This window comes from Myotis daubentonii, chromosome 4 (genome assembly GCF_963259705.1).
Source record: "Myotis daubentonii chromosome 4, mMyoDau2.1, whole genome shotgun sequence".
In the NCBI taxonomy this organism is placed as follows: domain Eukaryota; kingdom Metazoa; phylum Chordata; class Mammalia; order Chiroptera; family Vespertilionidae; genus Myotis; species Myotis daubentonii.
In genome coordinates this window covers 74,543,182-74,566,770 of record NC_081843.1, presented here as the reverse complement: position 1 = coordinate 74,566,770, position 23,589 = coordinate 74,543,182, and the positions used below count along the sequence as shown (strand labels likewise).

General features: G+C 37.7%; 1 protein-coding gene across 7 annotated transcripts in view; it reads right to left on the bottom strand.

Annotated features, from left to right (window-relative positions):
• AP3B1 (adaptor related protein complex 3 subunit beta 1) overlaps positions 1-23,589 on the bottom strand; it is a 208,541-nt gene that overhangs the window by 86,908 nt on the left and 98,044 nt on the right. For all 7 annotated transcript variants that reach the window (XM_059694255.1, XM_059694261.1, XM_059694257.1 and 4 more), the window contains 3 exons: positions 17,123-17,231; positions 14,722-14,875; positions 8,449-8,590 (listed from right to left, as the gene is read on the bottom strand). In XM_059694255.1, coding sequence (XP_059550238.1) covers positions 8,449-8,590; positions 14,722-14,875; positions 17,123-17,231 — 405 coding nt within the window. The remainder of the gene's footprint in view (positions 1-8,448; positions 8,591-14,721; positions 14,876-17,122; positions 17,232-23,589) is intronic.

Genomic DNA, 23,589 nt, shown 5'->3' with positions numbered 1-23,589 from the left:
AACCCTGGTAAACATATATGCACCCAATGTAGGAGCACCCAAATTCATAAAAAAACTCCTGGAAGATATCAAAGGAGAGATCGACAACAATACAATCATAGTAGGAGACTTTAATACACCACTGACAGCACTGGATAAGCTCTCTAAACAAACAATCAGCAAAGATACAGCAATCCTAAATGACTCACTAGATCAGATGGACTTAATAGACATCTTCAGAACACTTCACCCCAAAGCCAGAGAATATACGTTCTTCTCAGGTGCTCATGGTACATCTTCAAAAATAGACCACATATTGGGTCACAAGCAAAGTATCCCCAAATTCAAGAAGATTGAAATCATAAAAAGCATCTTCGCAGACCACGATGGCATAATACTAGAAATAAACTACAATAAAAACAACCCAAAATACTCAAACACCTGGAAGCTGAATAGCATGTTATTAAATATTGATTGGGTTACCAATGAGATCAAAGAAGAAATTAAAAACATCCTGGAAACTAATGACAATGAAAACACAACAATCCAAAACCTATGGGACACATTGAAAGCAGTCCTGAGAGGGAAGTTTATAGCTCTACAGGCCTATCTCAAAAAACAAGAAAAAAATGGTAGTAAATCATCTAACTCTACAACTCAAAGAATTAGAAAGAGAGCAACAAGAAAACCCCAGAGTGAGCAGAAGGAAGGAGATAATAAAGATTAGAGCAGAAATAAATGACATAGAGACCAAAAAAACAATACAGAAAATCAATGAAACCAAGAGCTGGTTCTTTGAAAGGATAAACAAGATTGACAAACCTCTAGCCAGACTCACCAAGAAGCAGAGAGAGAGGACCCAAATAAATAAAATCAGAAATGATAGAGGCGAAATAACAACAGACCCCACAGAAATACAAATGATTGTTAAAAAATACTATGGACAGCTCTACTCCAACAAACTAGACAACCTGGAGGAAATGGACAAATTCCTAGAAAAATACAACATTCCAAAACTCAATCAGGAAGAATCTAAAAATCTCAACAGGCCAATAACTATGGAAGAAATGGAAGCAGTCATCAAAAAGCTTCCAGCAAACAAAAGCCCAGGACCAGATGGCTTCACAGGGGAGTTTTACCAAACATTCAAGGAAGAACTAAAACCTATCCTCCTCAGACTACTACAAAAAATTCAAGAGGAAGGAACACTTCCAAGCTCATTCTATGAAGCCAGCATCACCCTAATACCAAAACCAGGTAAAGACAACACAATGAAAGAGAATTACAGGCCAATATCCCTCATGAACATAGATGCCAAAATCCTCAACAAAATCTTAGCAAATCGGATCCAGCAGTACATCAGAAAGATCATACACCATGACCAAGTAGGATTTATCCCAGGGATGCAAGGATGGTACAATATCCGCAAATCAATAAACGTGATACATCACATAAACAAATTGAAAGAAAAAAACCACATGGTCATATCAATTGATGCAGAAAAAGCATTTGACAAAATTCAACACCCATTTTTGATAAAAACTCTCAGCAAGGTGGGAGTAGAAGGATCATACCTCAACATAATAAAAGCCATATATGACAGGCCCACAGCCAACATCATACTCAATGGACAAAAACTAACACCATTTCCCCTAAGAACAGGAACAAGACAGGGATGCCCCCTCTCACCACTCCTGTTCAACATAGTACTGGAAGTGTTAGCCATTGCAATTCGGCAAGAAGAAGAAATAAAAGGCATCCAAATTGGAAAAGAGGAAGTAAAACTGTCCTTATTTGCAGACGACATGATATTATACATACAAAACCCTAGAGATTCCATCAAAAAGCTACTAGACTTAATACATGAATTTGGCAATGTAGCAGGATACAAAATTAACCCCAAGAAATCTGAGGCATTTCTATACATCAATAGTGAACTTTCAGAAAGAGAGATTATAAAAACAATCCCGTTTACCATTGCACCAAAAAAATTAAGCTACCTAGGAATAAACTTAACTAAAGAGGTAAAAGACCTCTACTCAGAAAACTACAGGACGTTGAAAAAAGATATAGAGGAAGACATAAACAGATGGAAGAACATACCGTGTTCATGGATTGGTAGAATCAACATCATTAAAATGTCCATACTACCCAAAGCAATCTATAAATTCAACGCACTTCCCATTAAAATACCAACGGCATACTTCAGAGATCTAGAACGAACTCTCCAAAAATTCATCTGGAATAAAAAAAGACCCCGAATAGCTGCAGCAATCCTGAAAAAGAACAAAGTAGGTGGGATCTCAATACCAGATATCAAGTTGTATTACAAAGCCACTGTTCTCAAAACTGCCTGGTACTGGCACAAGAATAGGCATATAGATCAATGGAATAGAATAGAGACCCCAGAAATCGGCCCGAACCAATATGCTCAATTAATATTTGACAAAGGAGGCAAGAACATACAATGGAGCCAAGATAGTCTCTTCAATAAATGGTGTTGGGAAAATTGGACAGATATATGCAAGAAAATGAAACTAGACCACCAACTTACACCATACACAAAAATAAACTCAAAATGGATACAGGACTTAAATGTACGACGGGAAACCATAAAAATTCTAGAAGAATCCAAAGGCAACAAAATCTCAGACATATGCCGAAGCAATTTCTTCACTGATACAGCTCCTAGGGCACTTGAAACTAAAGAAAAAATGAACAAATGGGACTACATCAAAATAAAAAGCTTCTGCACAGCAAAAGAAACCATCAACAAAACAACGAGAAAACCCACTGTGTGGGAAAACATATTTGCCAATGACATATCTGATAAGGGCCTAATCTCCAAAATTTATAGGGAACTCATACAACTTAACAAAAGAAAGATAAACAATCCAATCAAAAAATGGGCAAAGGACCTAAATAGACACCTTTCAAAAGAGGACATCCAGAAAGCCAAGAGACATATGAAAACATGCTCAAAGTCACTAATCATCCGAGACATGCAAATCAAAACAGCAATGAGGTACCATCTCACACCTGTCAGACTGGCTATCATCAACAAATCAACAAACGACAAGTGCTGGAGAGGATGTGGAGAAAAAGGAACACTTGTGCACTGCTGGTGGGAATGCAGACTGGTGCAGCCACTATGGAAGACAGTATGGAGTTTCCTTAAAAAACTGAAAATGGAACTCCCATTTGACCCTGTGATCCCACTTCTAGGAATATATCCCAAGAAACCAGAAACACCAATCAGAAAGGATATATGCACCCCTATGTTCATAGCAGCACAATTCACCATAGCTAAGATCTGGAAACAGCCTAAGTGCCCATCAGTAGATGAATGGATTAGAAAACTGTGGTACATCTACACGATGGAATACTATGCTGCTGTAAAAAGGAAGGAACTCTTACCATTTGCAACGTCATGGATGGAACTGGAGAGCATTATGCTAAGTGAAATAAGCCAGTCAATAAAGGAAAAATACCACATGATCTCACTCATTCATGGACAATAGAGACCATTATAAACTTTTGAACAATAATAGATACAGAGGCAGAGCTGCCTCAAACAGATTGTCAAACTGCAGTGGGAAGGCCGGGGAGGGTTGGGGGGCAGGAGGTAGGGGAGTAAGAGATCAACTAAAGGACTTGTATGCATGCATATAAGCATAACCAATGGACATAAGACACTGGGTGATAGGGGAGGCTAGGGGACTGTCTAGGGCGCGGGGATAAAATGGATACATATGTAATACCCTTTGTAATACTTTAAGCAATAAAAAAAAAAAATAAATAAATAATAATAATAAAAAAGAACTGATCTAGAATGGTGGTGGTAGAAAAAGAAGAAACAGGTATGAGAAAAAACTAACAGAAACTCTAAGACTTGGCAACTGTATGAACATGTAGGATGAGGGGGGAATCAAAGACAATTCTGGGGCTACAGATCTGGGAGAAAAAAGTCTGGTACCAAATGGCTGAGCATGTGTCCTTCTGGCTATATCGATAGGTTTGGGAAACCAGTGGCTCCTGACAGATCTAAGAAATTGGCTTGAATTTGGGGAAAAATGTTATAGCTGTTGAAGGGACTTAGAAATGTTATTATGGAAGACTTCATATAAGTTTTAGTTAAAACTATAGGAGTGAATAGGTCTCACAATAGGAAAAATTGTAGAGAAAAAAAGACAAAACAAAGTATTTCACATTAACTTTTATTTATTAATGTAATGTATTTTTAAATTAAGTTTATTGGAGTGACACTGGTTAAAAAGATTATACATGTCTCAAGTGTACAATCCTATCATTTATACAGATGATGTATCATACTATTTTTGAAAAATAATATATACTAAGCACTAACTTTGGGGCAATGTTCACACTTGGGTGTCAGAAGGTGGTAAAAGTGAAGACATCAAAAGACTGAAAGGTCAAACAAGTCAAAAGAAAAAGGATGCAGAGTTTCAAGCAGTAGAGGAAGAGTCATGAAAGTTCCAAGAAGGATAATTACTGAGAGAAGGCCACTGGGTTGGGGGAAGATCACGGTTGACTTTTCAGAGCAGTATCTGTAAGAAGTGATAAAAGTGAAAACCAATTCCAAAGGGACTAAGACATAAATAAGAGGCAGTAGACAGAGAATATCTGGATTATATTTCTAAACTCCCATTGTCACACACACTCACTGTCTCTGACTCTCTTCAACTCCCTCCTCCCTCTCTCTCTTTAAATGCTGGTAAAAACTTGAGTGCTTTGGTTAGCAGAGGAATCATTATGGAAGAAAAAGACTAAAGGTGCAAAGAAAGCTGATGATTCTCAACAAAACAAGGCCAAAAGGAAGGAGGACTTATTCTTGGTTCATTGGATAGGGTCACTTACTCAGAGCCATCAGTATTCAAAGAAAAATAAGGGTAAACAGATTGTGTGTTAGAGAGCAGAGAGTGGTAGGAGATACAGCATATGGCAGCTCAGTATTCTGCAGGAAGTGGATGAGATCACAAGCTGCAAGCTTTAAGGGGTCATCCCTGAATGTTGACTTATAACTTAAATGGTATAAAAAGATGAAAAAAACATACAGAAGACATAAGAATTATTTAAAAATGTTGGTTACTTTTAGCATTGGTGTTCTATAATGCTAATATTGTTGCTCTCTCATGGAATTAATGTACAAGTAAAAATATGTTAATACTGCCCTGGCTAGTGTTTCCCATTGGTTAGAGCATCAACCCACACATTGAAGGGTTGCAGGTTCGACTACTGGTCAAGGGAACAGGGTTACAGGTTCATGACCTGGCCCCAGTCGGGGTGCATGTGGGAATCAACCAATCGATGTCTCTCTCATATCAATCTCTAAATATATATCTCTTTCTCTCTCTCTCTCTCTTCCTCCCTCTTCTCTCCCCTGTCTCTATCTAAAAGCAATGGAAAAAATCCTCAGGGGAGGATTTTTAAAAAGTTAACACTGATGTTTTATATTTATATAGTGCTTTACAATGATTTTCCACATTAGATTTTTTATAACAGTACCTGAAAGAAGTAAAGTAGGTATCAGCATTTCTACTTTATAGATGAGGAAACCGAAGGATAAAGATATTATTGCCCAACAAGTACAACACTGTGCCTAACCCATAGGACCACTATATTCAAGGTACCTCAAGTTCTCATTTTCATGCTCAGTATTCCCAAAACACACTGTCCAAATAAAAGAAATGAAAGAAAAAGAGTAAAAGTATAGGATCTAGTTTGGCTGCAGATTTAAATCTTATGAATTTTCAGAACTAAAATACTGTCATACTAAATTAATGTAAAGTACCCACAATCTGCCTTTATTACTCATAATTTATAGCAGAAGCCACAACACTTGGTGCAAGAAGGACTCTTCTATAATTACAGAGTTGCCAATGATTAGAAAATTGGTATACTTGTAATTTCATGGTAGACTCCAAATCACTCAGAAAAAAGTAGAAAGAAAAAAAAATAGTTATGGGGTTCCAAGGTAGAAAATATTCCAACTAATAAATTAAAAAAACCCATCGTGTCTGTCTATTACAGACAGGAAAAGGCATTCTATTATAGAGAAAGTAAACTACATAAGCAAAACACATAGACATAAAACTATTAACAACATGAATAAAGCCTGAATTTGTCAAGAGTCTTGAATCATTGAAATACTTTGAAATTTTATAATGATATTCTACAGTAAAATATTTTCAATTATAAAGAAATTCAATCTGATCATTGATAGTATTTAACAAACAAGAACCAAATTGAACTGCTGATCCGCGGTACCTCTGTGGCTTTTTAATGGGGTCCTAAACCCCTGCTTCCAATACTATACAGGCACTAATTTTTCAACTTTTACAAAACTTCATAAGATAACTCGTAATACATTAAACTATAAAGAATTTAAATTTAAAAAAAAAAGAATAAGTCATTTTAATTCCACCCGCTTGACATTCACTGATTTCTTGTTTGGTCATTTTTAAAAACACTGACTTCTTAATCTGGGTTATACTTACTGTTAATTTCTAAAGCCCCTTTATTCCATTTTAAATAACACCTTAAGCTTCTTGTAATTTAATATAAGTAGAAAATGAGAGGATATCAAACTCACTATGTAATAAGTTTTATACAAGTTCAGGTTAATAAACCTTTAAGATTTTATGTAAATTTTTGAAAAAAAATCTTAGATATGTCTCTATATATAAAAGCCTAAGTGACTGTCCAACCATCTGACCAGTATCTATGATGTGCAATGGCCACCAGGGGGCAGACGCTCCAACCGGTAGCTATGATGCGCACTGACCACCAGGGGGCAGACACTCAATGCAGGAGCCACTGAGCTGCGGAGACTTGGCAGCTGAGGTTCTCAGGTGACTCACCCGAAACCAGAGAGGAGGGAGCCTGATTCCGGGGTGCATCACCTGAGAACCACCCTCTTGCAATCCGGGACCCTCTGGGGGATGTCAGAGAGCTGGTTTCGACCCAATACCCACAGGCCAGGCCGAGGGACCATCTCTGCACAAATCCGTGCACCGGGCCTTTAGTATATAATATAGAGACAAGTTTTGAATATAAATTCAAATTTAAAATAGGTTTTACTATATGCAAGGATATTTGAAAGATGGTAAGACTAATATTAATTTTAAACATGCTTATTCTTTAACAATAAATCTCTGAATAGAGGAGGGCAATTATATACTTCAATGGATTTATTTTCACCCTTGGCTACTCCGATGAGAAACTGATAAGTAGAGAACAAATAAATGGGGGGAAAACTATTATGTACAATATTTACTTCTGATTTCAAGTATTCTTTTATTATATAAAAAATATTTTTTATTTCTGAAAGATGTTTTATCAATAATAAATGCTGTCTTATTGAATTCTTCTTCAGCAAAAAAAAAATTGAATTCAATTTAAAAGATAAGACTTGACCACATTTTCAACATATAGAATGCAGTTTATTTTTTAAAAACCTCATTTGAGCCCAGCTGGTGTGGCTCAGTGGTTGAGCATCGGACCATGAACCAGGAGGTCAAGGTTCCATTCCCGGTCAGGGCACATGCCTGGATTGCAGGCTCCATCCCCAGTAGGGGCATGCAGAAGGCAGACAATTAATGATGTTTCTCTCTCATCAATGTTTCTATCTCTCTATCCCTCTCTCTAAAATCAATTTAAACACACACACGCACACACACACACACATAAAATTAATAAGTTTAAAAACAAAACAAAAATGCATTTGAAGCCTACAATCAACATAATCCATTTATAGGAAGAGAGTAATAACTAAAGATCAGAAAGATATTTATTAGGTTTGAATTTTGTATTAGTAATAGCATTTTTGCAATTTATACTTGTTTTTGCTGCTAAGCAGACAAGGTTAAAAATGTATCAAAAAGTATAACATTCTACTACATAAATGGTTCTTACCTTTGCTTTTAAATACATGGCTACTGAATTTTTATTAGTTAAGGAATGTATATCCTCTAATTAAAGCTTTGAAAATATTATCCAAAATACCTGATATTTTAAAAAAGGTTATTAGTCTCAATTTCATAGGCCACGTTTACATTTATATTCCTTTGCTCAATACTATTTCTGCACTTCCTTTTACTTCCCCTTTAGCAAAGACTCCTTTGTCACATCCTAGCCAAGAACAACAAAGGCCATACTCATAACTACTGAGCTCTTTAATTTCATGGCAAATGATGAGGTTAAAAAAAGTTTCTAACTTTTCTGCAGGTTTGAGTTATAAGGGAAGCAATTACCTAGAAAAAAATTATATAAAATCAGAGGTGCAGATGCATGAAAATAGTGTTTTAGTTGTCAGTGACAGTATTCAATTAATTCCTTTCTTAGATTCTTGGATTTTCTATAACACTATTTTCAGAAATATTTATTCTTAATTGGGAAAAGGCTATGAAAACATTTACTTTCAATTACAACAAATGTGTAACCTCTTACCTTGGTGACTTTTCTGGATTTAGATTCACTTTCTGATTTTGATTCGGATTCTGAAGAACTGTCTTCTATTGAACTAGATTCTCCACTGGAAGAATCTGAAGTTTCAGATTTTTCATTTTCCGTCTCCCCACCTTCAGAATCACTATGTAGAAGAACAAATTTTGAAATATCAACTTTAAATCCTTTATATAAACAAGTTTAAGTAGTTTGAAAAAAATCAAATGACAAATGTTGACATTTGTCCAGTTTGCCTATAAATCCTAACATTCACTAGAGAAGAGTATTTCACTGAGAACCACTTCTTTTTAGTATTTAAAAAGATGATGGCCTGACTGGTGTGGCTCATTGATTGAGTATCGACCTATGAACTAGGAGGTCATGGTTCGATTCCCCAGTCAGGGCACATGCCCAGGTTGTAGGCTTGATCCCCCGGTAGGGTGTGAGTAAGAGGCAGCTGATCAATGATTCTCTCTCATCACTGATGTTTCTATCTCACTCCCTTCCTCTCTGAAATTAATAAAAATATATTTAAATAAATAGATAGATTGATAGACGATAATATGGTTTTAAAATCCCAGAATATAGTGAACTAATAATATAGGTTATAGTATCTACAATCAAATAAATTAGATCCCATTCAAAACTAATTATACCACATCACACAATCTCAAATGCAAAAGATCATAAAATAACCTAAAATTATATCCTAAATTGAAAAAACTAATAATTAAATGTTTGATTTACCAGGAATATATATAAAGTGCTAACAGTAATGACTTTAAAGATACTTAGGCTGATTTTTAAAAAGTTGTCTCAAATTATTAAGTGTTTGTTAATAAATTTAAGTATTTATACATGGACTTGTGCTAATATAGACTTGCATTTTATAAATTTTCTGTCCAAGAAAATTATTTACCTATGTTCCTAAATGTGACCCTAAAACATATCATATGAGAAAATGTTGCCCAGTTCAAAAAAGAATTCTTCTAATGCACTTAAGTCTTACTTTAAAAAAAGTAGGATAATTAAATATAAATTTTTAAAATAGCAAATGATCAAATCTAAGTGCTGATGCCATTCATTCATTCACTTTGTTTCTCATTTAACACATATTTGATTGCCCACAAATAAATGGGGGGAAAACTATTAAGTACAATATTTGCTTTTGATTTCAAATATTCTTTTATTATATAAAAAGTATTTTTATTTCTGAAAGATGTTTTATCGATAATAAATGTTTGCACTGTTAGGTGCTGAGGATAACAATGGTTAGTAAGATACAGATGATCTCCACGTGCCTGCCTTACACAGTCTGCTGTCCCTGAAGACACAGAGAAGTAAGGTGCCATTGACAAGAAAGTAAGGTAAGTAATAAAGTATAGTGTGCCATAAGAACATGTGGGGGAGGGGGGGCATCTCAACAAAGGTTGCTTTCCTGGGAGATGGCAAAGAAAGAATCTCAAGGACTTGAGGAATTTGCCCAAACCTATAGGTATTGCAGGCAAAGCCTCATGGCAACTGTATAGCTTGGGTTCTTCACCCTGAGGGTTAATTAAAGCTCAATCTGGAGATTCCTTAAAAGATTCCAAAAAAGATGATTTAGGAGAGCCTACATGATAAATTACTATTCTTCTGGTGTTTATGCAAATAATCAGGCCAAAATGAAGCTGGCTTTAATGCAGCAAATAAATTGGTCATAATTTGGCTCTTTGGTAAAAATGAGGATGATTTTAAGGGGAAAAACTGTTTCAATAGAATCTGTAATACATAGCTGTGAATATTAGAATCTAATTTAGTTAGTTGTCTTCAAAATTTTGTCACCCATAAACTGAACTGAATTATGAATTTTTTTGTTTTCTTAATATTTGGCTATAACCTTCCAAACTAATGTTTCCTTTCTATCCCATCCTTTGACTTGGAATTATTGAGAACTAAAAATTTTGTTTCTGAGCTTTGTACTTGCAAATTATAGCCAAAGAACTTGATATAACCTTGAGAAATAGCCACAACAGCTCATTCATAACCATCATAAATGATGTTATGTAAACCATGCAGAATTTACATCTCCAGAGATATTCAAATAAGATATGCAGATAAAGAGAATCTATCAGATTGTCACTGCTTGCTTTCATTCTAGAAAATAAAACAACTTTGAGACTTACATCTAAAAATCTCAACTGACAGCCTTACAGACTTAGAAACTGGTTTGTAATTTGCTCTGGTCATTAACCTTTGTCTTTTTCCTTCTGTTTTCAGAGGCATACCCTTATTAAATACCTGACTGCTTGTTTACACAACATCGGTCTCACTTTGGGAGCCCACCTGCATCACTCTCTTCTGAAATGAGGCTCAACAATTTCACTGAACTGACTTAGTATCAGGACTACATGATTAAGTTAATGTAATATGGAGCAATCTACCAACTTTGATTCTGGATATAACAATTAGATATTAAGACGATGATGCTTTGGGGATTCTGGACCATCACTACTTTGGAAGAATCAGCTAACAGACTGTTCCAGTCTGGGGTCCCATTCCCTTGTCTCACTTAGATCAGGCAGGAAAAGATTTCCATGCCCTATATGTGCAGGGACTACAGCCCTTGTCAGCAGGAAGCAATTACTGAAGACCAACTGACCTCCCTCAGCAACCTTAACAGATTTCAGGGATAGACCTCTCTCAGAAAGAAATGAGACAGGCCAATAAGCCAGGACAAGCAGAATAGGGAAACTGAGACAGTTAAATGGACAAACAGCTTACAGCCATCTGGTAAATCAAGGACACTTAGTGCTAATGGTTTACACTTCTCTTCCCAACCAAAGGGAAGATAACAGAAATCCAATTAGTGCCATTTGTGCCCATCATACCCAAGAACAGATGAAGTCACTGGGAATAAATCTCATTTTGGCACATCAGCATAAAGCTGATGAATATCCTATTGAGATGCTTCCCCAAGATCTCCCCTAAATTCCCAGTCTTTAAAACCCTCAAGGCAAAGAGCCTAGCAGGTGCACTCCCTCTCAGGAGCCTACGGGAACTTTACCCTCCCCCCTTCTAATCCCCCCAAAGCTTGTTAGCTGTGCCATTCTCCATCCAGAGCTCCAAGGGCCCTTCTGTCTCTGTAACTTGTTTCCTGAGCCTATGCAGCCCAGTTGGCTCACTTCTTCTACCTCTGTAACTTTCTAAATAAACCATCTCTTACGATTTGGAAAAAAAAAAAAAGAATGTATCTTGTGCCAGGCATATTAGGAACTTCATACCAATCATCTAATATAGACATTCCACCATATTTTTACTGAGAATCATTATCCTACTAGTGGCCCAATGCACAGATTCGTGCATACTGAAAGGAAATTAATTAGCAGAAAGATTCGTGCAGTAATTAGATTACTGCAAAAATTACATGTCAAAATAGTATATATAATATCTATACTAATAAAAGGGTAATATGCTAATTAGACCAGACGTCTTCCGTATGTCCTTCTAGACCAGGGGTGGGCAAACTTTTTGACTCGAGGGCCACAATGGGTTCTTAAACTGGACTCAGAAGAAGGAGCTGCGGTCGTGTTTCCCGACGTTACCATGTTAACACTGCTGCTGGTGAAGGGGCGGAGGGGAGAGCAAGAGAACCCTCCGCTCTTTCGGCTCCTCAGGCCGGATAGAATAGCCGAACAGGCCGGATTCGGCCCGGGGCTGTAGTTTGCCCACGGCTGTTCTAGACAAAGCCACAGCTGCTGCGAGGGCCTGCCCGCGTAGGAGAGGGGGTGGCACGGGCTGGTCCAGCCCAATGGCCCCTTTCGCAGAGGCAGTTCGGGAGAGGAGGTGGTGAGGGAGAGGTCGCGGCGTGGGCTGGTCCTGAGCCTTGGCCCTGTCCGCAGAGCCGGGCTAAGGGACCCCCTCCAGTGTACGAATTTTCATGCACCAAGCCTCTAGTAGTATTATAAAATTAAAACATGTGCCATTGGTGCCAGTGAGAGCTTTATATGTATCACATATGTGCGAGTCACCATTTATTTTTAAATTGCCAGTGGGCATCATATCTACCGGGTGGTCGGTTGGACAGTTGATGAATAAATCGCAATGTGGTTCATGTTGAATGTCAATAACAACCAAATTCATGATCAACAATAACAGATCGAAACACACGCATGAGATTGGCACCAGCGAGAGCTTTATATGTATTGTGCATGAGTGAGTCAACTTTTTTAAATTGCCAGTGCGCGTCATATGTACCGGCTGGTTGGTCAGTCGGTCACTTAGCCATTTATATATAATAGAGGCCCGATGCATGAAATTTGTGCAAGGGGCTCGGCCCTTGCAGCCCTGGCTTCGTCCAGAAGGTCGTTCGGCTGTCCAGTCTAATTAGCATATTACGCTTTTATTATTATAGATAATATTCAGTAAAGTTAAGTAAGTTGCTCAAGGATACATTGCCAGGAGGGGTAGAACTGTAATTTGAACTCATGTCTGTCTTACTCTAAAGATCATATTTACCCTACTACACCATAATAGCTCCCTTCAACTGAACACACTTTGGAGTATAAAACTCAAATTTAGTAAAAAATAATTATGATTAGCAAAGGGGTTTTTTGAAGATACTTAAAGCTCCCTAGCTTTAAAAAACTACCATATAGTTATACACTAGCAAAGTTTAAAAAAATTCTGAGAGACAGGCAGAAAAACACATGGGAAGGGAGAGTGGTGAGGCAAGGGAAGAATCGATAGTTCCTAGAATTGATGTTTTGTGGAGGAAATATGATTGCTATTTATTAAAAATAGAGTCATGGTAACATCTCAGAGCACATGTAATTATATTTGATGACTAAAAAATATGTTTTTTTCCCCCTAGCAAAGAATAGCAATTTATTATCCCCAATAGTTAAAACATGTACTTAAAAATACAAGGTTAGAATGCATCTGAGATTCCCTTTGATGCAATAAATAATTCTTTTAAACTCAAACATGAATAAAGAGAAAAAGTCCATTTCTGAAAGAAAAAAATAATGAAACTAATCTAATACATGGTTATAAATTTCTAGCATACTGGCTTTTGCTATCTGAAAAAATATTGAGTGCACTGAACCAAACTTTCCTTTCCTAGAAATAAGACACTTTTTATAAACTATGTGATCACAGCTATTCTGATATTAAACTAGAAGTACAGAATTTCTCTCAAAGAAAAGTCTATTACAAACCAAGTAACTCCTTTGTTGCAACAAGTGATAATTCTGAATATATTTAACTTCCAGCTTTTGAGATAAGATTTAAAGGTATAAGTGTTATTTTGTTATGCATCACTCAATTTTGATGGGTAATTATTGTTTACCTTACTGCTTAGAGTTTCAGATGTTAATCTAATGAAAAGAATTTACTGGTAACTAGCTTTTTAACTTTGCAATGATGAAAAGCCTGTATTAATTTAACCTACAGATTTCATTTGTTCTGAACAGGAAAAACAATATAAATCACTTTTAAAATCATTAAATCCTGACTTAAATTAATAAAGTCATAATTAGGGTATTATGCTGTGTTTGTTATGGAAGTGGCAGGGCGAGCTGCTTTAATTACTGTCTGTAATAAAAGGAGCAGAGAGCGTACTGCGCCCCAATCAGTGCTGTCAGCCACGACTGAGCTGGGCTGCAAGCTCATCAAGGGAGCGGGCAACAGGCCCTGAGGAAGGGCCATCGTGTCTGCAGAGGCCACACACTGACAGCAGGGAGGAAAACAGACTCTTATAATCCAAGGTATCAGCCCCAATTACTCAAAATTTTAATGACACTTTAATACACGATAATGTTGTTGATAATGGGAGATCTTAAAAAGCACTAGCACTTAAATATCTTATGACCGTCTTCCTTCACAGCCCCTGACTCTAATATTTGGATCATAATCTTTTTAATATAACATTATTTAGAAAAATCAATTGTCTTAGTTACGTAATGGCAAAGTCTTGAAGGATTTAATTTTAGCCCTCAGCAAAATTGCTACAAAAGGTAATTAAGTGTTTCATACCTACTGCCTGATCACTTAACTCAGCCTTCCAAGGTTATACCAATTTTTGAAATGTAGCCCCAAGATTTGTTCAAGTTCAAAATGAAAATAAAGCACTGTAAATAGTAGAATAATGTGAACTAGTATTCTAAATTAATTTTACAGGATACAATATCTGTTCAGGAAAAAATACACATACTTATTTTTTCATTTTATGAGTTAAAGGGAAATGTTATCCTGGAGGAAAATGCCACAGAACATTTTTTGAGGAAAATAATTTACCCTCTTCCTTTGGTTTTGGAGTTCCTCTTGGCCTTTCTTTTGTTTTCTACGTCTGACTCACTTCCACTCTCACTCTCACTGGAGGAGTCCTCGCTGCTGTCTTCACTGTCTCCTTCCTCCCCTTGTTCTCCACTTTCACTTCCAGATTCACTCTCTGGAAAAAAACAAACAAACAAGCAAAAAACAGGTGCTCTTTGATTTATAGCCATTTACTTATACATAAGGACAAGTAACTGTCAATATTCATCACAAATGAAACCAGATGTTGAAATTTAGTTTACTGGCCCCACTTGTTCACACTGTTTCAACACCCATCATTCGGACTTCTGGAACCCTGCAGCAAGGTGAGTGTGGAGGGACTCCAGACACAGGAGGGCTCTGATAATGACAGGAAAGCAAGCAAAGATGAACCAAGTAAGTACACTAAATCTGAGAGAATCTCGCTTCTCAAACCTATAAGTATCTAGCTATGGCAAAAAAAAAAAAAAAAAATTAAGACTACAGAGATAAAAAAAATAATTTAAAATTCCTCTATTGATAATAGTTAATTTTATTTAGAGGAGAAAAGGGTAACAAATAGTTGAATTTCTCAAGAACAAATTTTGAGAGGGAAATGAGTCATTCAAATCATCTCAAAACATTTCTAAATTCAAATGCAACAAGCAAAATTACTAATTTAAAGTTATTACTTACTTTAGTTAGTATAGGAGTTTTCCATAGGTCAAAGAGATGAAGAATTTTCCTTTTAATTTTTTAATATATAAATTATGGTATATAGGACTCTTTGTAGAAGTGCTGCATATAGTATATTTATGTGTATTTTATTTTTATTATTTTTTTGGTTAATCCTCACCCAAGGATATTTTCTCCATTGATTTCAGAGAGAGAGGGGAGAGGGGAGAAGGAAGAGGGGAGGGAGAAAGGGAGAGGGGGAGGGAAACACAGATGTGAGAAAGACACCTGAAACTAATATAATATTGTATGTCAACTACAATTGAGAAATAAAAAATGGTTTTTTAAAATGGCATCTAACTCTATCTCTTCATTGATTAGATATAGAGAAAGGTAAGTGCCTTGTTCAATTTGCAAAGCTAAAACCCAGGATTCTGATTTAACATTCTTTTCATTGTATATGGTTTTTCTCAATCTTTTAACTCTTTGTTTCTTTATAATACACAAGGGACTTATTAATTTTAGCTTTATCTCTATATAGGTTCATGTAGAAATAAGAGTATAAAATGGATGAAGAACAGATTGCTCAATATTAAAATAAACTTTACATTTTTATAAAAGGAAGTTACTGTTAAAGGCACCACTAAAGACTTATCAAATGCAAAATCAGGATTTTCAATGCACCAATGAATATAATAGGTAGTGTGGGTTAGAATTCAGAAAAGCATGAGTTCCTTTTTCAACTCTATCATTTATTAGCTATGTGTCTAAGAGGCAATCTATCTATATAAAACCCTAAAATGCAAATCGACCAAATGGCAGAAAGACGACCAAATGGCGGAATGATCAATCACTATGATGCGCACTGACCACCAGGGGGCAGATGCTCAATGTAGGAGCTGCCCCCAGCCCGCAGGGCGGTGTGGGGGCGGGGGCGGTAAGTGGTGCCAGGCCAAGGTGGGTGTAAGCGGGGGCCCTGATCGCCCTGCCAGTTTCCCCACAGATGGACCCTGATCATAGGCCAGGCCTAGGGGCCCTACCAGTGCATGAATTTCGTGCACTGGGCTTCTAGTGTCAAATAAGAAGGGACTGGAGCCCTGGCTGGTAGCTCAGTGGTTAGAGTGTCATCCCATGCACCAAAGAGTCTTGATTTCAATTCTTGGTCAGGGCACATAATCAGGTTGCAGATTCGATCCACAGTTGAGGCTCATGCATGAGGCAACTGATCGATGTGTTTCTCTTTCTCTCAAAATAAAAATCAATTCAAAAAATCAATTCAAAAAAAAAAAAAAAGGAAGGGCCCTAGTTGGTCTGGCTCAATGGATAGACCATTGGCCTGAGGACTGAAGGGTCCCAGGTTGGATTCTGGTCAATGGCTTGCTTGCAGGCTGGATCCCAGTTGGGCATATACAGGAGACAACCAATCAATGTATCTCTCTCACATCGATGTTTCTCTCTCTGTGTCTCCATATTCCCCTCCCTTCCACTCTGTCTAAAAATCAATGGCAAAAATATCCTCAGGTGAGGATTAACAATAAACAAAAAAAGGGACTGGAAATTACTTTGAAAACTAAACAGTGATATGTAAATGAAAGGAATTATCGGAATAGCATAAACCTTTTTTAAACTCACTTGTCGAATTTTATGTACTAGGCCTCATTGTTTTTTTTGGAGGCATATCATGTAAGCTACAGTGAATAATGTTTTTTTAATAAATTATAAAGCCCACCACTGTCACTGCTGCTATCGGAAGAGTCCTCTTCCTCCTCAGATTCAGAATAAAATTTCTTAGCAGGTTTCTCTTTCTTTGCTTTTCCTGATGGAGTCCATTCTTTTGCCTGTTTAAAAAGAAAAAAAGTAGAAATGTAACTATAAAGCAATTCCCATTGATGGATTCAGTCTTCTGGCTAACTTAATCTTCAGATCATTCAATCTCTGTGAACCCAGAAGAAAGTTTAAGGCCTCAACAGCAAAGGCAACTGTGACAAGTCCTGGCATTAAGGCTGACTCCCCTTCACTCCTGAACAGAAGAACACAAAGTCTCAGGGCCCATTTTATGTTAAATCGACAACCTTATTTTACATACAACTTTAAAGACTTCTGCATTTGAAGATTTAAACTAAAGTCTAGAAGAGATTAGGGCAATTAGAGGTAGGTGCAATAATAGCAATAAAAAATTCAAGTTCATAGCTTGATACTGAGGTAAGAGAAAAACAATGAAAATATTTAGGGTGGGCAATAAATAGACCTAACTTTCTCAACAGCCTAAACCAGTGGTTCTCAACCTTCTGGCCCTTTAAATACAGTTCCTCATGTTGTGACCCAACCATAAAATTATTTTTGTTGCTACTTCATAACTGTAATGTTGCTACTGTTATAAATCATAATGTAAATATCTGATATGCAGGATGGTCTTAGGTGACCCCTGTGAAAGGGTCGTTGGACCCCCAAAGGGGTCGCGACCCACAGGTTGAGAACCATTGGCCTAAACCCTAGAGTAATCCTTGACTTCTCTCTTTCTCTCATTTCCTAAATGCATAATCCATCGAGAAAGCCTTTAGCCACCTTGTTCTTTTACCACCTTGGCCAGAGGCATCTCTCTGTCCTGGATTACTCCAACAGCCTCCTAACTGGCTATCTTATTTCCATTCCAACCCCTAACCCCCGCTCCGAGTTTGCTCAACACAGCAGCTAGTATAATTCTATTAAAATGTAAGCTGGACTATATTATTAACTATATTTCCTATACTGTACTTTACATCCTTGTGATTATTTTTATAACTACCAATTTGTACTTCTTAATCCATTCACATTTTAATAACTATGTATGGTACCAGGTGGGTACTAGAATTACTGGGGGAATCACGTCTTAAAATTATATCATTGTCTTACCACTATGCTGAACACCTGAAACTAATATAAAAGAACTAGGGGCCCGGTGCACGACATTCGTGCACTGGGTGTGTGTGTGTGTGTGTGTGTGGGGGGTGTCCCTCAGCCCAGCCTGCCGCCTCTCACATACTGGGAGCCCTCAGGCGTTGACCCCCATCACCCTCCAATCGCAGGATCGGCCCCTTGCCCAGGCCTGACGCCTCTGGCCTAGGCATCCGGCCCGGGCAGCAGGGACCTGCAGTGGCAGCGGGGGGCGCCGCGATTGCGCGGGCTCTGCCCCTGCCCCTGCAGGATGCCTCTGGCTGAGGCGTCCGGCCCGGGCAGCGGGGCCCCTAGCTCCTGGGACTGCCAGCTTCGACCGTGCCCAGCTCCCATCGCTGGCTCCACCCCCACTTCCTGCTATCACTGGCCAGGGCGGAAAAGGCACCTGATTCTCTGATCATGGCTGGGGGGCAGGGCAAAGGAGGCCCCAGGGCCACCTTTGCCCTGCCCCCCAGCTCTTAGCTCCCCCCTGGGTTTCCGATCACTGTCAGTGGCAGGGGGCTTCTTCCTGCTTTCCCTTTCGCCTCCCTGCATTGTACCTACATATGCAAATTAACCGCCATCTTGTTGGCAGTTAACTGCCAATCTTAGTTGGCAGTTAACTGTCAATCTTAGTTGGCAGTTAATTTGCATATAGCCCTGATTAGCCAATGAAAAGGGTATCGTCGTACACCAATTACCATTTTTCTCTTTTATTAGTGTAGATACTGAATGTCAACTATAATTTTAAAAAATAAAATAAAATAAATAAAAAAAACATAGAACCTAGTCCAATCAAGTCCGTTTGGCTTAAAACCCTGCAACAGCTCCTCATTCCACTCAGAGAAAAAGCCCAAGTCTTTAGAACAGTCTGCATGGCCCTATATGCCCATGCCAGCCCCCTTGCCTACCTGACCTCCTTCTGCTGTTCTTCCTCCTTCACATTCTGTTCCAGCCACTCCTGACTATTCCTTCAAACACCCAGGTAAGCTTCCACCTTAGGGACATTCCCCCTGCTGATATGCTAAGTGTCCGACCATTCATTTGACCATCCGACCAGTCGCTATGATGTGCACTGACCACCAGGGAGCAGATGCTCCGACCGGGAGGTTAGCTTGCTGCTGTGGTCCGGCCGATCAGGACTCGGTGAGATGGCCAGGACACGCTCTGGAGCCCTCCAGCGGTCCCTCCCCAGCCGCCAACCTTCCAAGGTCCCTCCTTGGCCCTGAAACCAGCTCTCCAACATCCCCTGAGGGACCCCTGATTGCGAGAGGGCGCAGGCCAGGCTGAGGGACCCCACCGGTGCACAAATCCATGCACTGGGCCTCTAGTTACTATAAATGGACATTAGAAAAATGAGTAAAAATTACATATACATATATATATATAAAGGGCTAATATGCTAAGTGTCCGTCTGGGTAATGATGTCACGTAGCAAGGCCCGGCTTCCTCTCCCTAGCAACTAGCCTCCTTGGAGTTTCTTCAGCCCATGTACATGACTTGCTTTATAGCCAGGTGCAAACATTTTACACTATAACCAAATGTCTGTGAAGCATTTCCCGTGCCTCATCTTATTTGATCCTCACAGAAGTCCTGGAGTAGGTAGATAGGAGACTCGGTGGAATCCTATTTTCTTTCCATTAGCCAGAAAACAAAGATTTAGAAAGTTTCCAAACTTGACCCTACTGAAAAGGAGTGGACCTTGAAAATGACTTCAGGTTTTCTCACTGTGCAGAATATAGTCAAACACTGTTGCAGTTAAATATTTTACCCTTTGTTCTCCCTGCATGATCTACAATAATAATCTATTTCATGTTGATATTTACTGCTGTGTTGCTGACAATTACCTGAAAGAGAAGTTGGGGTGCTTCACTGGGCTGGAAAAAGTTTAGCTAAATCAGAAAGCAGGTCTAATTAAGCAAGTTTATTCTATACATATAAAAGGCTAAGTTGACTCACGAATGCGCAATACATATAAAGCTCTCGCTGGCACCAATCGCATGCGTGTGTTTCCATCTGTCATTGCTGATCATGAATTTGATTGACACTTCTATTATAGAGAAAGGGCGAATAGCAATATTAAAATATTTCTTCTAATTAATTTCCTTTCAATGTGAAAAAATAAATGCACCGGGCCACTAGTACTTGAATAAGATATTTATATATAATATCAGCAATATTGCTTTCTTTCTATATAATTAAAATGCTTGGTACTCCAAATATGAATATAGTATTCTATGAACAAAGTTTTCCTATATTTAGTAAACACAAAAGTTCATATTTTTCTTAAATCCAATCATTTTATGAAGTTTGGTAAAAAGTGTATCAGATTAATTTATGGGGAGTGGGAAGGGAGTGGAAATTACTTAATTAGACTATGGCTTTCAAGGTAAGACTAAATTGACAAATAAGGGAAATTAGGCTTCTATGCTCAAAGGGCAAATTACCTTGGCACAGCTACCAACTCAATATTCATGGCATTTTAAACAATAAAAATATTTTAATTTTTGTTATAATCTTTTGTGACTATGAGAATCATATCATTCGAAGCAAAAGAAACAAGAGGGAGCCCTAGCTGGTTTGGCTCAGTAGATAAAGCGTCGGCCTGAGGACTGAAGGGCCCTAGATTCGATTCCGGTCAAGGGCACATGCCTGGGTTGTGGGCTCAATCCCCAGTAGGAGTCGTGCAGGAGGCAGCCAATCAATGACTCTCTCTCATCATTAATGTTTCTATCTTTCTCTCCCTCTCCCTTCCTCTCTGAAATCAATTAAAATATATTTCTTTTTTAAAAAAGAAACAATAGGGAAAAGAGAAGAGGAAAGAATAGCGAGACATTAATTTTAAAGTTCCTATGAGGGATAAAATATTGATAATAGATGGGTTTATAAAGCAAAATACCCTTGATATGCAAAGAACAGTCTTTCTGTAATTGAAGGGAAAAGGATATTCTAGAACTAAGCAAAAAAATTCTAATGGACTTCAAAACTTACTGTTATCATAATATAAATAGACATTATATCTGATATCCTAGAAATGGTAGTATGCGATTCAAAGTGACTTCTAATGTCAACCTGACTAGGTTTCCTATTGTTTTGATTAAAATATCAGAGTATCTAAACCTAAGCCGTTTTTCTAAGTTACCACAGTGACCCTGTAAGATCACTTTACAGTGAAAGTAGGATAACACTGTATTATGTGTATGAAAGATATTGATGCGACTTAGGAGAGATGTGAGGTAGAGTGAGAAGCAAGCTTTCTGCATTGTTACAACTGCATTTGCTCTTTTTATATTTGTGTCTTTTATAGTATAACTAGAGGCCTGGTGCATGAATACGTGCACGGGTGGGGTCCCTCGGCCTGGCCAGCAATCAGGGCCAATGGGGGGAGGGATGGCTGGCCTGGGGAAGGGGCTGCAGGAGGTTGGCCAGTCGGCCAGGTGGAGGGACCATGGGAAGTTGGCTGTGGGAGCACACTGACCACCGGGGGCATCTCCTACATTGAACGTCTGCCCCCTGGTGGTCAGTGTGCATCATAGCAACCATTCGACCGGTTGTTTGGTCATTTGATCACTTAGGCTTTTATATATACAGATTTTAAGCCAATACGTCCAGAGACCCATAGATTGAAACTATTTTCTGCATGGCATCAATGGATAGTAACAGTTTTCTTCAACCAGATTACAGCAGTTTAATTATTCTCTATAAATAAGTTACCAATTATTAATTCACAGAATGTAGTCAGCAAATTAAAAAAAAAATAATTTTGTTGCTGTTGAACTGGGCAGGTGATATTAACACAAGAAAATAGGTTATTTAAGTACTGTCCCTGTAAGAAGAGCACATGAAAATGGAATAAGCCAGCCAACCAACCAATCTATCAGCCAAAATAAAGATACTGCTGAGACCAAATTAAATTGCATAACATTGTGATCAATTTCTGAGAAGATAAATTTATTTATTTATTTATGGAATGGGGCAACAAGGAGGAGATGTGGGTGGAAGTGAGGAAAGGATAAAAGGATGGCTTTACTTGCATGTACCCAATAATAAAAAAGGATGGAACCATAAAAACAATAAGCAGGCATAATATGAAATTAGGAAAGAGAGTAAGTATACCTATGGAAAGAATCACAACAAAGAATATTCTCTTTGTATTCTAGCATCTGACCAAAAACTGCACAAAGAACCCAATCTTTTTGAAGAGTACTTTAGAGTATGTAGATTTGAGTGAAAACCAGCAAACTTAATTGCAAGGAGGAATAGACATGCAATTAGTTTTAATAACTTCTACATTTTTAAAAATCATCTCTAAATAGAGTTAATTTGTCACAACATGAAAATGATGGTGCTCTAAGTACTAAAAATAGTACAGATTTGCAAACAAGCTCAAGCCTCCTCTCTTCATGTTACAAAACACTAAAATGCACTTCAGAGCATGAATAAAGGACTGACAGATTTAGGTTAGAATCTCAATTCCATCACTTCCTAGCTATGTGAACTTGGGCAATTTATTTAGGCTCTGTGAACCTGTTTCCTCATCTGCAAAATGGGTACAACAACAAACAACACTTATAATCATTATGAGGTTTAAACAAGATAATGTTTGCAAACATTATCAAAGTACACTGCCAGGGTTTGCAAAATGGAGCCATTATCAGTTATTATTGCTTCTGGCCATGCTCCAAAGCCAGAGTAAGGACTGAAGAGTTAAGAGAAATGTATTTCTCAAAAGGATCAAATTACATGGCTATGCACATTATAGAAATTTTGTTTAAAGTAATAAAGATTTTCTTCCACTGTATATAAGTTAATAGGCAAGAAGGTTAACTGACTTTCTCACAAGAATTAGTGGTAAAGAACTCTGGTTACCTGAATCCTTGTTCAATATAACGTTTCTACCAAAAAAGCATCTAGAATGAAATACCTAATTGTTCATTTTTATTAATTCTACTTTAAAAAGTATGATATATATTTCACATAATCAAATCTCTAAAGACAATCAATAGACCCTCTATTTTTCTTTTTTATATAAAAGATAGTATTTAAAAATAAAATTATTTTACTTTAGTAGCCAGCATTTTTTTAAAGATCTAGGAAAAGATGATTTATCTAGAAGTTGGTTTTTAATGTGAAGGCAACATATTACTCATTTTAATTGTGACCTTGTCTAAGGACATTTTTGGTACACAATGCTCCCTATTTATGTCTAGGCTTCACTTAAAACAGGTTCATCAGAAAATCCAGAACACTTTGTATGGTTTCTTTGGAATAGAACAGCAAAAA